General features: G+C 41.4%; 1 protein-coding gene across 1 annotated transcript; it reads right to left on the reverse strand.

Moving 5' to 3' along the window:
- Window positions 1–8,470: 8,470 nt before the first annotated feature.
- Window positions 8,471–17,993, reverse strand: LOC146960144 (uncharacterized). Its single transcript, XM_085772590.1, has 10 exons — window positions 17,618–17,993; window positions 16,856–17,012; window positions 16,474–16,666; window positions 16,195–16,296; window positions 15,263–15,364; window positions 14,331–14,432; window positions 13,399–13,500; window positions 12,466–12,567; window positions 10,255–10,356; window positions 8,471–8,527 (listed from the first exon to the last, which is right to left on the reverse strand). The coding sequence occupies exons 1-10, from the start codon at window positions 17,721–17,723 to the stop codon at window positions 8,471–8,473; spliced, it is 1,125 nt and encodes a 374-aa protein (XP_085628716.1). The 5' UTR covers window positions 17,724–17,993.
- Between the last annotated feature and the right edge of the window lie 955 nt (window positions 17,994–18,948).

An 18,948-nucleotide genomic window follows, 5' to 3' on the forward strand; every position in this document is an offset into this window, starting at 1 on the left:
TGCAGCGCAGTTCAGTTCATGGTGGAAGATCAGACCTACAAACATACACAGACAGCGTGTATGACCTGCACCGGACGTTGGTGCTGGAAAAAACGAACAGCGCCACTCTGCAGCTCACCTGTGGCTCACCTGCAGCTGTCAGGAGCCTCGCTCTCTCTTCAGCCTGGTGTTTGGCTGCACTTTGTTTAAAATAGTTCAACATGTGAAGATCTATAACCGCCATCTGAACAGCGGTCAGCTGAGCCGGAGCACAGGGGACGTGGCTGCTGTGTAGGCTTGCTATTTTATAACGGTAAAAAAATATTGTCCTGATATTATGGGATGTTAAAGTTTGTAGCAAGTAGACTACGGTGCCGTGAAAAAGAGGAAAAACAATCGCGGGCGACATTGATGCGCGTCATGCAAGAGAGACAGGAGAGGAGGGAGAGAGAGTGAGAGGAGGGATTGATACGGAGCAAAGGCACTGTCAGGTGGGATGAACTGGGTCGCTGCACCAGGTGAGACAGGCTCACGCTTCCCTGTCCCTCCTCTCTCTTTGTGTGTCTGCCCATTTTAACGCCATCTTGACGCAGTTCAGCATCACATTAGGTTCATAATGGTCTCCATTTGGCTCTGTGCTAAAACAAGGGATGGCTTCATCACTTGTCTGAGCAGTAAACTCAGTGAAACAGCTGATTGAAACACACAAAGTCTACTTTATGAAAGCGATATTTGATTTTTGTCAATAAAAAGCCAATAAAGTCCCATACTGTCCCTTTAAATGTAGCTCAATGTAGAGCTGTCAGATATTATAAGCAGCTCTCTTGTATTTTCATGATGCTTCAGGCTATGATCAAGCGTCTTTGCTCATTCATGCTCTCTCCATTAGAACAACCTGCTCCTCTTGGCTGATCGCTGGTACAGGCATCACCACTATTAGCAGTTCTGTGCAAACCTCCAGCGCTGGAGAGAGGCTGCTTGCACCAGGCGAATATTCAACGTGATTTGGGAGAAATTTTAACAGCTCTAGTAAGCAATCACACAGGTAGCTCTATGTTGTCAGGGACAGGTCAGGACAGTCTGAAGACAGACAGCTCTGAGGTTGTTTATAAAAATGAAATGCCTTGACCACATCACAGCAGAGGAAACTCCGCTGTTCTCAGCTCCACTGTGACAAGTGTTTTTTTTTTTTTTAAGCACCGGTAGCGACCAGCTAAAATACGGGAGGATACTGGACCAGTGCAGATCCGGTGTATTTATCAAAGCTTGGTTTCCGTGCTGAGGCACCCAGTTGGTTTGAGCTGCGTTAATGAAGTTATAGGATACTGTTCAGGCACCAGTGATTGTTCTGTTGCTTTTTGACTCTTTACTCACTGGTCGTCTGTGTTTTAGCGATTGTACATGGCTGAGGCCAGTATAAAACAGGTAACATTTTCATTAAAAGCAAAGTAGTGAACTTTTGGGCAGTGGCCCAAAAGAGAATCCAAGCCCCAGAGCTTACCTCTTTTTTTTGCAGACACACCCTGTTTATGGACTTGTGATGTGGAGGTACATTCTTGAGGGGATGACAAGCTGACCTCATCTTCTGACTCCTCTTCTCTTGGCATGCTGACCTCATCTGGTTGACTGACATCTAGGCACAGAAAGAACTTTAATAAATAATGAATGACAAAAAATTGAAGAAACAGTCAGAAGAGAAATTATTTTATTTTATAAAATAATCTAATTGTTCAGGCTCACCTGTTGCAGACCCTGTCTGGTCTTGGACTTGTGATGTGGAGGTACATTCGTGTATGGATGAAATGCTGACGTCATCGTCCGACCCCTCTTCACCTGGACACAGAAAAGGCTCATTCAAACATGCAAGAGAGACATACAAACTTTAATAAACTTAAATATAAGTAGTCAGTAAAGCTAGATTGATAATGATATTAACCGAAATGACATTGAAATACCCGTCAGGCAGATCAGAGAATGAATATCGAGACAGAGTCTGTTATAATAATTATTCATAACTAATAAAATACATTAAAATAATCCACAGTTGTCTGACTGAACTGAGTCAAAGGGGTTCTTCAAACAGCTGGTCATCTTATTGCCCCAGCCACAGTAGTGAACTGTGGAGCAGCTGTTTACAGTCTCTTCTTATATTTGTGTCTCACGCTCTCACACTCTCCCTGCACCAACCACTGCCTGCAGCCTGGTCTGTCTCACTGCTCTGTCTCACTGCTCTTACAAATTATGATTTTAGCCTGGTCTATTAAGACTTAATTTATTTAGTTTACATATTTACAATTTAACATAATTCTTAAGCATTTGATGGAGTTTTCCACAGCTACCATATTTATTAATGTTTTCAATGCAGTAAAGCTGAAGATGTCCAGGTAGAGAGCAGCAAGATGTCCAGGGGAGACTGTGAACTAGGACAAAAGGCAGCACACAATCATAAAATTGTTTCTTTTAGCATGGATGGTATATGAAAAACCTTAATTACACATTCTGAATGAGTGATTTCTCCATGTACAGTTGAGTCTTTGGCTCTGCCTACCTGAGAAAGCCACCACACGCCAGGGCTTATCTTTATAAAATATTTGAAACGGCTGCAGATGTTCTGCAAATGGCCTATTCACACTGCTAAACCTTTGCCCTGCAACATTTTATAATGATTTTGTCTTGTCCTGAATCTTTGTTGTGAGCTTGGTTTTACAGATGAATGACAGTTAAGAGAAATGTAATATTGTCACTGTACTTTGACAATCATATAGTAGATTTCAATCCCAGACCCCCATCTTGCTGAATCAGACTTGTGCCCTCAATCCTGGAGACAAAGTGATATTGTATCCTTGTCTTAACACAAGGTCAGGACATTACCAGTCAGGGAAACCTGCAGGCTTTCAACGGTGTTAACAAAATCCAAATGCAAAGCTCATATATATATTAATGACCAATGATGGCTAGTTTATAACCAATTTATCACATACCTTCGATGTCCTCTTCTGAAGGCCCCTCCATGCCAATGGTCTCTAAAATGTTAATAGATATAATATTATTTTTATTGAGTTGGAAAGCTGAAACTGTGGGCAATCTGCCAATTAAGACTATACATACTGTAAAAACTGCAGACAATTGCTTGACTGATCATACTGTTTCAATAACTACTGAGGTAGATACAGTCAAAATACAATACAGATCAATAAAACTTACTTTTCTATCTGTATGTTTGTGTCTATGTGAGAGCAACAGTCATTCTCATCCAATCACCACTATTCCAATATGTTTTACAGGGTAAATATTTGCTTACTGGATGCTTAAGAATAAATGTCATATATTGTACTTTTAAAAGTAATGACACTTAGTACCATTCACGTCAACTTGAATTTCATCCAGACTTTTTCCTTTCAATTCTCCTAGGCGTCCCTGCTCCATGGCCAGTAGTACTTTGCTGATTTTAGCCAATTGGAGGGTGCCCTCTGGAAGGCGGTAGTGCTTCCGGTGGACAGCGATATTATGCCCAAGAAAGTCTGCCAACTGATCGAGTTCCGTGGTCTTGAGGTTCAACACAGTTGAGAGGGTGGCGATATGTTTTCTCAGTTTTGTTGATGTTAATGCTTCAGGATTTTTGATGTGGTCACATTCTCCTACAAACTGCCTTATGCAGTCAGAGGCCCTTAGGTAATGGACAGAGCATGGTAATGCAAACAGATACACATTTTCACACAGCACCCCGCATTCTTGTCTCTTCTTGGTTAGAGCATCGAGTGACTCTCTCATGAGTGGGGTCAAAAGAACTGGTACCTTTCTTCCTCTCTTGCCAACAATTGTAATCCTTACAAAATGTTTACACAGCTTCTGTTCAAGTGGTGTAAGAGCCAAGCTTACATCTCCATGTGTGTCTGATGTGTCCTTTGACAGGTACGAAGACAGGAGCATCCTGGACACTTCCCCTCCTCTCCGCCGGTTAAACAATACAACTTGTGTCAGGGTCACTTTTGCAAGCTCCTTCCAGTTTGATGGTGATGGGTGTTCTTGTAGATCATTCAAATGTTGCTGCTGTTTCTCAGCTAGATGACAATGAAGCTTTTGGATATCTTGTGTGAAAGGTAGGAGTTGTGGAGCATTCCATTTGCTCTGGTCTAGCTGAGTTAATGCTTGGCTCGCGATATCAAACCTCCAACTTTCTTGATAAAGTTGAGCAAAATCCTCAGCATCTTGAGTAGCTTGTTTATCTTTCTTTTTCAGGCCTTCAGACTTGATGAACATGGCCAAAGAATGTAAGCTATGGCCAACCTTGCGCGCAAGAGATGGACGTTGGTATTTACCAGTTTGCTCACTGAATCCAGACAGGCTCTTAGCAGCAGAGACAACCTGAGTGTACTGTTCAGGTTTTATGAGTTCTTGAATGGTCTTCACATGTGTAACTTTTCTTGCTTCCAATAAAAACCTGCCAAGCTCTCTCAGTTTCTGTCGTATATACTGATGTTGACTGACAATCTTCTCATTCTTTTTGAACAGTCTGTAACCATACTCAAGAAGGCAGCGGTCTTCTTTAATAACAACTGCAATCCTGTCTTGGTTCATAACACTTAAGAACTTCCAATAAGCATCGTTAAAGCCAGGTGGAGCAGGTTCAGCGAAAGCACACAATGCTTGAACTCTTTTTTTGCCTGGTTTGGTATCCTCAGGTTTGAAGCTGCACACCTGAAAGTGACGCCACATCGCTCTTCTGGAGAACAAGCCATAGCAGTGAATACAATGGGTAAATTGCTGTCCTTCAGATTTTTTCTGTGGTTGCTTCCATGGTATGAGATTGCCTTTTCGTGTCTCCAGAACATCACTGTTGTGCTCAAAGTTGCCTTTATTTCGTATATAGTCTAACTGCAGTCTTCGTTCTTTTGAGTTCTTTGGCAAGCTCAGTGCTTTTGCAACCTCTGTTTCATCTTGGTGCTTACGCCACAAGTGTCTTGACATTTTCTGGACAAACTTTCTGCAATAAAAGCAGAAATGTTTCTTATTATAGCTTCTGGATCCATTCCCCTTCTTTAAAACTGGACTGACATAGATGGACTGTTCTTCTTCCAGGGGCACTGAAACACTCGCATCCTTTTGTGAATATGTTGACACTATTTTCTTTTCATTCCCATCAGCTCTGCGATTTGGAAATTTTTGTGTGGGGGCTTGACATCTTTCAAAGGTTCTCTTCTGGCTAAGCTCAAGCGAGCTCTGACTGGAAGACTCACTTGTGTTCTGACCAGAAAACTTGTTTCTCTGACTTGATGACCCACTTCCACTCTCCCTGGGCTTAAACTTGCTCTGACTGGATGCCTTGCTTCTTCTCTGATTTGAGGACTCACTTCCACTGTCCCTGGGCTTAAACTTGCTCTGACTGGAAGATGTTCTTCTACTATATGCTGATTTTTTCTTTTTTCCATCTTCCAGGGTTAATTCCAAACTGCTATCACTCTCTGTGCTTTCGTCAATGGGACATGGAATGTACTCATCTTGACTATCTATGTCTGAGTCATCTGATTCCACAACGTTCATCTGAATCTTTCAAAAACAACAACAACAAAATCATGTGTCAATCACTCATTTTGAAACATTAAGTATCAAAAATCTGAGTATACTTTGAATGTGTAAATAAATTTATGAATGAAAACACATACTGTTAATTTATGTTGGACAAAACATTTGACTAAAAACTGGGAATGGCGCTTCCATTTCCTTTTATATTCAATTAATCACATTACATAATGAACAAATACTGGCATTTTTTTTTACCATAAAATTAAATCTGTTAGGTCCTTGTCTGACTGTTAACAGTGGTTTCGCCAGTGTTTCCAGGCAGACAAGAAGATATTGCATGTGTTAGCAGGCAGAAGACGGCATAACACCAGTGGCTAAAATTATAACAAGTGAGAGGACACAGCCTACAGCTGGTGAAACAGCAACTTCATGTTCAATTGTTCATACAAAAAATGAGACATTGCCCGCAAAATGAAGTTCATTCCCTGTCCTCACACCACAAGCTTATGTCAGTTTTCTCTCTCTTTCTCTCTCTATCTTTCTCTCACCTAAGTAATCATGCCCATCCCTAGTAAAAACCTTCAAAACAATCTAAATATGTCATATATATATATACAATAAAATTGAGTCAGTATCAGGTCCACTAGCAAGAATACCAGACATGTTCACAGTCATGAAAACACATAAAAGAATCAAAAAAAGGCTTACGGGATGGCAAGAGATTCTTCTTGGCCTCTGTGAATTCCTTTTAGGCTCGGAAATGAAAGTGCCTTGTGTGCTGTCATCACTTGAGTCGTAGAGACAGCCAGCAAAATCATATACTCTATCCATCTGCAAAGAGGAAGACATGGAGATTATTTTCCCTTTTTGTTGACACGGTAGAAAAACAAATGGCAGATGGATGGACAGGCAGACGGATCGACGGATACATTTATTGTCATTTCCACAACAACGAAATTGGGGAAAAGGGCTCATCAACTAAAAGTACCCATACTGTAACTTACTCATAACTTTTAAGACCTCACCAGAATGCTTTTTGTGCGTCTCAGTGGTGGAACAAGTTCATCATCTGATTGCTCGTTGGAATGGTTTGGAGAAGCCTCATCACAGGTGTCTTCCACAATAGATTCATCGGTATCATACAAATGATCAGACACATCCGGCCCACTATCCATCTGAAAAAACAAAAGGTATGTCAAGACGTGCATATATTCATCCACAAATGCACATAAAACCAATAACAGCAAGGTTTATACAATTACTTGACTAAAAAATGAATGGATTTCATGAATGGCATACCAAAATGTCATCTGTTTTCTTCCTTCCATCACGGTGTGGAGTGGACGTTTTGTTCTCCATACAGTCCTCATCAGTTTCATCACTATCTGAATAAGCAACGAGCGAAAACCTTTGGGCTTGAAAAACCTAAATATGAAAAACAGGAAAATCTGTTAACTTTAACAGTTAACAGTCTGTTAACTTTAACAGACAGGTGGAATCTGCCAATCTGCCAACTGTCTCACATTTGAAATATCACTTTAAAACACGCAACAGCTCACACAGTGTACAATTATGACTGTTAAAATCAAAGTTGAGATAATGCCAAGTGATGCCAAAGGAACATAAAAAGCAAAGTGGACATTGGCCCATTTTGGTGACCGAACAGCATCACAAGCTAGTCACCACAGATTAGTTGTGATGACTGTCTACAATGTCTTTTTTTTTTTTTACCTGTGTGTTAGTCTCATCTGGCTTTGATTCCTCGTGGAACATCTGGGTTACAGGACAGGTCTCCGTCTCTACTGCTGCTGCAGGAGTCTGAGGGTCCACCACCTGAAATTTAGATGCCAGACAAGAAGACACTTAGAGCTGAATGAAGTCATAGCTGTATGTGGAGACATTCATAGCTAACAATGTTACCTAAAAGTAAAACAGATTCTCAAACAGCACAGAACTATAAGACTGAGGTCACAGCATCGTTTTTCTGAGATATCAGCAACTCTTATGAGCCATTACAAAGATTTGCAGTGCCTCACATTTGAAATATCACTTTAAAACACGCAAGAGCTCACACAGTGTACAATTATGACTGTTAAAATCAACGTTGAGATAATGCCAGGTGTTGTCACAGGAACATAAAAACACCAACAGTGAGAACCAAACGGAGGGGCCCCATATGGGTGAGACTAGAAACATACAAGTGTGTTAAGTTCCCCTCGCCCATCAAGAGTGTTTGTGACATGAAATGACCCCACAAGGACATGACTTGAAATGTGTGACATTAGCTGGCTGTTATCATACCATCCAATGAGTAATAACGACTACTTTAAAGCAATATGAACATTGATGGCCCATTTTGGCTTAGTCTTTCTGACTACAGCATCGTTTTTCTGAGGTATCAGCAACTCTTATGAGCCATTACAAAGATTTGCAGTGCCTCACATTTGAAATATCACTTTAAGACACACAACAGCTCACACAGTGTACAATTATGACTGTTAAAATCAAACTTAAGATAATGCCAGTTGTTGTCACAGGAACATAAAAACACCAACAGTGAGAACCAAACGGAGGGGCCCCATATGGGTGAGACTAGAAACATACAAGTGTGTTATGTTCCCCTCCCCCATCAAGAGTGTTTGTGACATGAAATGACCCCACAAGGACATGACTTGAAATGTGTGACATTAGCTGGCTGTTATCATACCACCTAACAAGTAATAATGACTGCATCAAAGCAAAGTGGACATTGGCCCATTTTGGTGACAGAACAGCATCACATGCTAGTCACCACAGATTAGTTGTGATGACTGTCTACAATGTCTTTTTTTTTTACCTGTGTGTTAGTCTCATCTGGCTTTGATTCCTCGTGGAACATCTGGGTTACAGGACAGGTCTCTGTCTCTACTGCTGCTGCAGGAGTCTGAGGGTCCACCACCTGAAATTTAGATGCCAGACAAGAAGACACTTAGAGCTGAATGAAGTCATAGCTGTATGTGGAGACATTCACAGCTAACAATGTTACCTAAAAGTAAAACAGATTCTCAAACAGCACAGAACTATAAGACTGAGGTCACAGCATCGTTTTTCTGAGATATCAGCAACTCTTATGAGCCGTTACAAAGATTTGCAGTGCCTCACATTTGAAATATCACTTTAAAACACGCAACAGCTCACACAGTGTACAATTATGACTGTTAAAATCAACGTTGAGATAATGCCAGGTGTTGTCACAGGAACATAAAAACACCAACAGTGAGAACCAAACGGAGGGGCCCCATATGGGTGAGACTAGAAACATACAAGTGTGTTAAGTTCCCCTCGCCCATCAAGAGTGTTTGTGACATGAAATGACCCCACAAGGACATGACTTGAAATGTGTGACATTAGCTGGCTGTTATCATACCATCCAATGAGTAATAACGACTACTTTAAAGCAATATGAACATTGATGGCCCATTTTGGCTTAGTCTTTCTGACTACAGCATCGTTTTTCTGAGGTATCAGCAACTCTTATGAGCCATTACAAAGATTTGCAGTGCCTCACATTTGAAATATAACTTTAAGACACGCAACAGCTCACAGAGTGTACAATTATGACTGTTAAAATCAAACTTAACATAATGCCAGTTGTTGTCACAGGAACATAAAAACACCAACAGTGAGAACCAAACGGAGGGGCCCCATATGGGTGAGACTAGAAACATACAAGTGTGTTAAGTTCCCCTCGCCCATCAAGAGTGTTTGTGACATGAAATGACCCCACAAGGACATGACTTGAAATGTGTGACATTAGCTGGCTGTTATCATACCATCCAATGAGTAATAACGACTACTTTAAAGCAATATGAACATTGATGGCCCATTTTGGCTTAGTCTTTCTGACTACAGCATCGTTTTTCTGAGGTATCAGCAACTCTTATGAGCCATTACAAAGATTTGCAGTGCCTCACATTTGAAATATAACTTTAAGACACGCAACAGCTCACACAGTGTACAATTATGACTGTTAAAATCAAACTTAAGATAATGCCAGGTGTTGTCACAGGAACATAAAAACACCAACAGTGAGAACCAAACGGAGGGGCCCCATATGGGTGAGACTAGAAACATACAAGTGTGTTAAGTTCCCCTCGCCCATCAAGAGTGTTTGTGACATGAAATGACCCCACAAGGACATGACTTGAAATGTGTGACATTAGCTGGCTGTTATCATACCATCCAATGAGTAATAACGACTACTTTAAAGCAATATGAACATTGATGGCCCATTTTGGCTTAGTCTTTCTGACTACAGCATCGTTTTTCTGAGGTATCAGCAACTCTTATGAGCCATTACAAAGATTTGCAGTGCCTCACATTTGAAATATAACTTTAAGACACGCAACAGCTCACAGAGTGTACAATTATGACTGTTAAAATCAAACTTAACATAATGCCAGTTGTTGTCACAGGAACATAAAAACACCAACAGTGAGAACCAAACGGAGGGGCCCCATATGGGTGAGACTAGAAACATACAAATGTGTTAAGTTCCCCTCCCCCATCAAGAGTGTTTGTGACATGAAATGACCCCACAAGGACATGACTTGAAATGTGTGACATTAGCTGGCTGTTATCATACCACCTAACAAGTAATAATGACTGCATCAAAGCAAAGTGGACATTGGCCCATTTTGGTGACAGAACAGCATCACATGCTAGTCACCACAGATTAGTTGTGATGACTGTCTACAATGTCTTTTTTTTTACCTGTGTGTTAGTCTCATCTGGCTTTGATTCCTCGTGGAACATCTGGGTTACAGGACAGGTCTCTGTCTCTACTGCTGCTGCAGGAGTCTGAGGGTCGGCCACCTAAAATTCAATTAAACAATTAGTCATGTTAAACCACATCACACATATCAAACATCACATGCATTTCCTTAGATACACTCAGAATAATACTGGAAACATGATTAATATTGGAGAAATACGAACATTTTTTACACTTAAATATGTCTGCAAAAAGAGGGCTGCCGCTTCACCCGGCTGGTTCTTAGCTAAGGTGCTGGAGACATAAACAATGTCAAAAATGAAAAAGAGACTCTCCACACACTTAGATCGATGCAGTTTCACTTTATTAAAAGCTAAGCTTTCGGTCTCACATGACCTTCATCAGAGCATACACTGAGACAATGGGCAGGCAGGTAGAAAAAGACGCACACTCCTAATTTCATCAGTGATACACCTGTGTGCACCCTGGTGGTGGAAGCTCCACCTCTTGGGAAATGTAGTTCTGGGGCATACAAATGGCAGCCATCTCATAGGGTCAAAGCACAGGGTGAAGCACAGTCAATTTGTTACTTTGAACAATCAAAGAGAAACACAAATACAATCATGAAACATCTCCTGATTAAACACACTCAAAACAGGAAAAATTGGCTCTGGGAGGTGTTGACCTTCATCAACAGAGATACCCAAATAGAAAAGAAGAGAGAAAACCAGTACATTAAATTGAATGAAGAGCTATGAATGGGTATCAGGCAAAAAACCATCATAAACCATAGTCTCTATATTCTAAATGAATGTCTAGGATTATAACAAAACATGCATATCGAAATCCTCATTCAGGCCCATTGGTTGAAGTGTGTCTAGAGTATCTATCAGAATAGCTCCCGTTGGCATAATCTTCTGTCCACATCTCCTCCTCTTGATAATACAATGTGCAATGGGCATTTTAATAAATAGATCACATTTTCTGTACTGCATGTGATAAAGCCTCTTACAGGAAAACTTTTGTGATCTATTTATTAAAATGCCCCTGTGATAAGACCTACATAGGTAAAACTACACGCAGTCTAAAACAGAGGATCAGCGAGCACAAGAGCTCCATCAGACGCAATGATGTGAACTACCCTGTAGCTCGCCACATTAGTGAATTCTGACATCCTATCTCCTCTCTGCGATTTCAGGGCATTGAGTACATTGTATTGTCAATAGGAGGAGATGTTGACAGAAGATTATGCCAACGGGAGCTATTCTGATAGATACTCTAGACACACTTCAACCAATGGGCCTGAATGAGGATTTCGATATGCATGTTTTGTTATAATCCTAGACATTCATTTAGAATATAGAGACTATGGTTTATGATGTTTTTTTGCCTGATACCCATTCATAGCTCTTCATTCAATTTAATGTACTGGTTTTCTCTCTTCTTTTCTATTTGGGTATCTCTGTTGATGAAGGTCAACACCTCCCAGAGCCAATTTTTCCTGTTTTGAGTGTGTTATTTAATCAGGAGATGTTTCATGATTGTATTTGTGTTTCTCTTTGATTGTTCAAAGTAACAAATTGACTGTGCTTCACCCTGTGCTTTGACCCTATGAGATGGCTGCCATTTGTATGCCCCAGAACTACATTTCCCAAGAGGTGGAGCTTCCACCACCAGGGTGCACACAGGTGTATCACTGATGAAATTAGGAGTGTGTGTCTTTTTCTACCTGCCTGCCCATTGTCTCAGTGTATGCTCTGATGAAGGTCATGTGAGACCGAAAGCTTAGCTTTTAATAAAGTGAAACTGCATCGATCTAAGTGTGTGGAGAGTCTCTTTTTCATTTTTGACACTTAAATATGTCTTTAAAAAAAAAAAAGAGGGACGGTGCGTCCACATATCAGTACACAGACATTTGTGGGAGAACCAGCAAATATTACTACATGGTGAACATGAGTCTTGTGTGCACAGTACATTCACTTAACATGATGCTACACAGATGTGATAAGTTTAGCAGTACGGTTACTGAATGTGAATCAAGTCTTCTGGTCTGTGCATGCAGCTTGCTAGGCAGTGAGGGACACAGCGCCACATTCAGCACAGTACGTGAACCTGAATCACTCACATCTGGCCAATTTTGTTGACAGAACAGCATCACAAGCTAGTCACCACAGAGTAGTTGTGATGACTGTCTACAATGTATTTTTTACCTGTGTGTCAGTCTCATCTGGCTTTGATTCCTCGTGGAACATCTGGGTTACAGGACAGGTCTCTGTCTCTACTGCTGCTGCAGGAGTCTGAGGGTCCGCCACCTGAAATTTAGATGCCAGACAAGAAGACACTTAGAGCTGAATGAAGTCATAGCTGTATGTGGAGACATTCACAGCTAACAATGTTACCTAAAAGTAAAATAGATTCTCAAACATAAGGACATGACTGGAAACCTGTGTGACACTAACTGGCTATCACACCATTCATGACTGCATTAAAACAAAGTGAACATTGGCCCATGTTGGTAACAGAACAATATCATATACTAGTCACCGTAGTGATGGGATCAGCAGTTCGTTTGACTGTACTGAATCAGTAGAATCAGTCCATTAAAATGAGTCGTTCAAAAGATTTGTTCACTGAATCACTCTGTGCTTATGGAGCCCTGACTGCAAAGAGCATTATTCTCTAACTTCCTGAACTGATACACCGACAAACAATCCATCACTAGGTCATGATTCAGCCCTGAGGTTCAGATACACTCTGTAACACGTTCACTGCACTTAATGAGGGACATGATTGCAAAAAAAGAGAAAAAAAAGAGGGACGGTGCGTCCACATATCAGTACACAGACATTTGTGGGAGAACCAGCAAATATTACTACATGGTGAACATGAGTCTTGTGTGCACAGTACATTCACTTAACATGATGCTACACAGATGTGATAAGTTTAGCAGTACGGTTACTGAACGTGAATCAAGTCTTCTGGTCTGTGCATGCAGCTTGCTAGGCAGTGAGGGACACAGCGCCACATTCAGCACAGTACGTGAACCTGAATCACTCACATCTGGCCAATTTTTGTGACAGAACAGCATCACAAGCTAGTCACCACAGAGTAGTTGTGATGACTGTCTACAATGTATTTTTTACCTGTGTGTTAGTCTCATCTGGCTTTGATTCCTCGTGGAACATCTGGGTTACAGGACAGGTCTCTGTCTCTACTGCTGCTGCAGGAGTCTGAGGGTCCGCCACCTGAAATTTAGATGCCAGACAAGAAGACACTTAGAGCTGAATGAAGTCATAGCTGTATGTGGAGACATTCACAGCTAACAATGTTACCTAAAAGTAAAATAGATTCTCAAACATAAGGACATGACTGGAAACCTGTGTGACACTAACTGGCTATCACACCATTCATGACTGCATTAAAACAAAGTGAACATTGGCCCATGTTGGTAACAGAACAATATCATATACTAGTCACCGTAGTGATGGGATCAGCAGTTCGTTTGACTGTACTGAATCAGTAGAATCAGTCCATTAAAATGAGTCGTTCAAAAGATTTGTTCACTGAATCACTCTGTGGTTATGGAGCCCTGACTGCAAAGAGCATTATTCTCTAACTTCCTGAACTGATACACCGACAAACAATCCATCACTAGGTCATGATTCAGCCCTGAGGTTCAGATACACTCTGTAACACGTTCACTGCACTTAATGAGGGACATGATTGCAAAAAAAGAGAAAAAAAGAGGGACGGTGCGTCCACATATCAGTACACAGACATTTGTGGGAGAACCAGCAAATATTACTACATGGTGAACATGAGTCTTGTGTGCACAGTACATTCACTTAACATGATGCTACACAGATGTGATAAGTTTAGCAGTACGGTTACTGAACGTGAATCAAGTCTTCTGGTCTGTGCATGCAGCTTGCTAGGCAGTGAGGGACACAGCGCCACATTCAGCACAGTACGTGAACCTGAATCACTCACATCTGGCCAATTTTGTTGACAGAACAGCATCACATGCTAGTCACCACAGATTAGTTGTGATGACTGTCTACAATGTCTTTTTTACCTGTGTGTTAGTCTCATCTGGCTTTGATTCCTCGTGGAACATCTGGGTTACAGGACAGGTCTCTGTCTCTACTGCTGCTGCAGGAGTCTGAGGGTCCGCCACCTGAAATTTAGATGCCAGACAAGAAGACACTTAGAGCTGAATGAAGTCATAGCTGTATGTGGAGACATTCACAGCTAACAATGTTACCTAAAAGTAAAATAGATTCTCAAACATAAGGACATGACTGGAAACCTGTGTGACACTAACTGGCTATCACACCATTCATGACTGCATTAAAACAAAGTGAACATTGGCCCATGTTGGTAACAGAACAATATCATATACTAGTCACCGTAGTGATGGGATCAGCAGTTCGTTTGACTGTACTGAATCAGTAGAATCAGTCCATTAAAATGAGTCGTTCAAAAGATTTGTTCACTGAATCACTCTGTGCTTATGGAGCCCTGACTGCAAAGAGCATTATTCTCTAACTTCCTGAACTGATACACCGACAAACAATCCATCACTAGGTCATGATTCAGCCCTGAGGTTCAGATACACTCTGTAACACGTTCACTGCACTTAATGAGGGACATGATTGCAAAAAAAGAGAAAAAAAGAGGGACGGTGCGTCCACATATCAGTACACAGACATTTGTGGGAGAACCAGCAAATATTACTACATGGTGAACATGAGTCTTGTGTGCACAGTACATTCACTTAACATGATGCTACACAGATGTGATAAGTTTAGCAGTACGGTTACTGAACGTGAATCAAGTCTTCTGGTCTGTGCATGCAGCTTGCTAGGCAGTGAGGGACACAGCGCCACATTCAGCACAGTACGTGAACCTGAATCACTCGCATCTGGCCAATTTTTGTGACAGAACAGCATCACAAGCTAGTCACCACAGAGTAGTTGTGATGACTGTCTACAATGTATTTTTTACCTGTGTGTTAGTCTCATCTGGCTTTGATTCCTCGTGGAACATCTGGGTTACAGGACAGGTCTCTGTCTCTACTGCTGCTGCAGGAGTCTGAGGGTCCGCCACCTGAAATTTAGATGCCAGACAAGAAGACACTTAGAGCTGAATGAAGTCATAGCTGTATGTGGAGACATTCACAGCTAACAATGTTACCTAAAAGTAAAATAGATTCTCAAACATAAGGACATGACTGGAAACCTGTGTGACACTAACTGGCTATCACACCATTCATGACTGCATTAAAACAAAGTGAACATTGCCCCATGTTGGTAACAGAACAATATCATATACTAGTCACCGTAGTGATGGGATCAGCAGTTCGTTTGACTGTACTGAATCAGTAGAATCAGTCCATTAAAATGAGTCGTTCAAAAGATTTGTTCACTGAATCACTCTGTGCTTATGGAGCCCTGACTGCAAAGAGCATTATTCTCTAACTTCCTGAACTGATACACCGACAAACAATCCATCACTAGGTCATGATTCAGCCCTGAGGTTCAGATACACTCTGTAACACGTTCACTGCACTTAATGAGGGACATGATTGCAAAAAAAGAGAAAAAAAGAGGGACGGTGCGTCCACATATCAGTACACAGACATTTGTGGGAGAACCAGCAAATATTACTACATGGTGAACATGAGTCTTGTGTGCACAGTACATTCACTTAACATGATGCTACACAGATGTGATAAGTTTAGCAGTACGGTTACTGAACGTGAATCAAGTCTTCTGGTCTGTGCATGCAGCTTGCTAGGCAGTGAGGGACACAGCGCCACATTCAGCACAGTACGTGAACCTGAATCACTCACATCTGGCCAATTTTGTTGACAGAACAGCATCACATGCTAGTCACCACAGATTAGTTGTGATGACTGTCTACAATGTCTTTTTTACCTGTGTGTTAGTCTCATCTGGCTTTGATTCCTCGTGGAACATCTGGGTTACAGGACAGGTCTCTGTCTCTACTGCTGCTGCAGGAGTCTGAGGGTCCGCCACCTGAAATTCAATTTAACAATTAGTGATGTTAAATTACATCACACAGGTCAAACATCACATGCATTTCCTTATATACTCAGAATAATACTGAAAACATGATTAATATCGGAGAAATACACACATTTTTTACACTTAAATATTTAAAAAAAAGCTCCATGCTTAATCCAACCAACTCACCTTGCTGCGCCATGGCCATTTTGAATCACCATAGTTGTACTCAATTTCAGATCCTATTTCTATTTTCTTCATCGCGAATAGGCACAAATGTGGCTTGTTGTTAACTATGATTTTTTTCATGACACAGTTTGGATTTTTGTGACTGTCATTGACTAATCTTCCAAGAGATTCATCTTCTTCAGATGCATCAAGGCTGAAAAGTATAAGAAAGATCATAGTAGTGTTTTAATCTTAAATAGTTTCATTGGAAGAAATATGTTTTAATGAATTTTCCAAGAGTATTTGCACTTTAGTTCATTCATCATCTATTAAAAGTTTGTTCTAGGGTTCATTTATCTAGCGGCTATACATCTATACAAAACATCTATCTTTACATGCTTACCAAAAGTGACAGTTCTGCCACTCAAAGTCAAAGAGGAATGTGCTTTCAATGTCCGAGTAACATCGTGACTGGCATTCTTCCTGTGTGAGGAGTTTTCCCCTGTACTCCAAGACAAAGTCCCCTGGTTCAATGGGGTTTGTGGCAAACACTCCTCTTCCTACAAGAATATAATAAAGTAAAGGCATGTTACAGTTTGTTGTGAAGTGGGTTTGTGTGCTGTCTAGTCAATGTGCCTGCAGACAATGCTCAGCACTTCCCAGTTTGATGGCGACAGCAATAAGAGTTATTTTAGTTTCTTAAAAGAGGTCCCTATTGTATGCATTGATATGCAAGTACAGTGAATATCACAGTCAGTCACATATAACCTACACTGAGTTGGCAACCAAGGAAATGTCACTTCCGGTCAGAGCCGTTACACAGTTGGGTAAGCTCAGAGACGTTCAGATATAGAAGTTCAGGTTGTGGTTTTTCAACTTGGTAAACAACAATTCAGGCAATGTCTCAAAGTATCTAGAGCCGGCCGGCGAATGTTTAATGTTTACTTCACAGGACACTTCAGTAGAATATTTTAACAAAGCACACTGTCTTGCCTGGACTGTAAAATATCACACTAATTTCTATCAGTCTGTCTGATTGAAATTCTCTGTCAAAAGCAAAAAAGCCACATATGTATAACCTGAACCCTAAACTGTCCTTTGTATGCACTTTATGGGTTTGCTTTTGAAATGCATAAGTTGTGTCAAGGAAACTACTGCCACTTACCTTTGTCACTGTTGATATGTCTTGCTAAAAGGCCAGGCTTGTCAGTGCCAGACAGGATATGTGTTTTTGCATCATCTGCAGGCCTGATCCTTCTTCTCCTGGACATGATGGCCCTGGGAAAACATTTTTTAATCGTTACTCCACATTCACCATAAGAGAATTGTTCAGTAAGCTATTGTTGACAGACAAAAAAAATACATCTGCACAAAATGATCAGAGATAAGTTAATATTGTGCATGTTCAGACTAGTTCAAGACCAGCTGCAAAATATTACCAGCAACAGCAGGTCAGACTAAACTAAGCAGCCACTGAGACAGTTTGCAGTTTATGTAGTCTAATAAAATAAAAGCCTAATATAAAATCGGCCCAGTGCGTGATATAAAGCTGCCGCTTCAAGTGGAGATTTTTTTCCCCACATATAGCCCGTTCATTCATCATCCTCTGAATCAAACAGGTGGGGGACCTGAGAAATCCGCAGTACCTGTAGTTTGCTATCATTCTTTTATCACCGTGTCTCGTGCGGGAGACGAGATGAGGCGGCTCGAGCCAGCTTTGTGTTCATGTCAACAAAACCTGAAGCCCCGGTCCGGTTTCCTCCTGACGAGGCGAATGCAGCAATAACAACAACAACAACAACAACAGCAGCAACATCAACAGCTGATTCCGTCAGGTGAAGATGCTCAGAGAGAGAGAGAGAGAGAAAAGTAAGCTGCTCAGCGTGATCCCTCCGTATAAACGCTGCGCTCTGATCCAACTCCACTGACTTTCACCCCCACATGCACACACCCCAGCCCGGCTAACCCGGCCAGCCAGACTAGCAGTGATCACACCTGTACTGCGAAGGAGGCTAGAGCCAGCGTTGTTTCATTCATGTCAACAATATCTGAAGCCCCGGTCCGAGTTAACACTACGACGCTGGTTGTCGACTTGGTTTATTTCCTCCTGACGCGAGTCGGATCAACAACAACAATCCCCCCGTACAAACGCTCCGCTATGACCCAGCTCCACTGACTTTCACCCCCCCACACACCCCACACCCCGGACGGCTAACCCGGCCAGCCTGTGAAAACACCTACCTTCGGTTAAAGAGCCAGACCGGCCGCCGCCTCCTCCTCTCCCCATACGGTTGTTTGGCGTTAGCAGCTACTGGGTTAATTAACCCTACCTGCCTTTTCTGCACTGTCTCGCTGCCACATTCACTTTCTAGGGTGGTTTTAAATAAAGATTATCTTGCTTAAGTTACACGGAATGCCGTTAAAGTGTTATTGAAGCTTGTTAATTGAATAGAGTGGAAGGTCGCGACCGGAAAGGGAGATCAAGTTACCTGCAGG

Source organism: Trachurus japonicus, unplaced genomic scaffold (assembly GCF_045865225.1).
Source record: "Trachurus japonicus isolate A0001 unplaced genomic scaffold, Traja_1.0 AP030661.1".
In the NCBI taxonomy this organism is placed as follows: Eukaryota; Metazoa; Chordata; class Actinopteri; order Carangiformes; family Carangidae; genus Trachurus; species Trachurus japonicus.

Bases quoted from the DNA above. Each gene is read 5' to 3' on its own strand.
- LOC146960144 (XM_085772590.1), bottom strand. From the start codon at position 17,723: ATGTCCAGGAGAAGAAGGATCAGGCCTGCAGATGATGCAAAAACACAT. The intron at 15,365-16,194 runs GTAAAAAAGACA...TCTAAATTTCAG, and splicing joins CAGATGAGACTAACACACAG to GTGGCGGACCCTCAGACTCC. The intron at 8,528-10,254 runs GTAAAAAAAAAG...TTTTACTTTTAG, and splicing joins CAGATGAGACTAACACACAG to GTAACATTGTTAGCTGTGAA.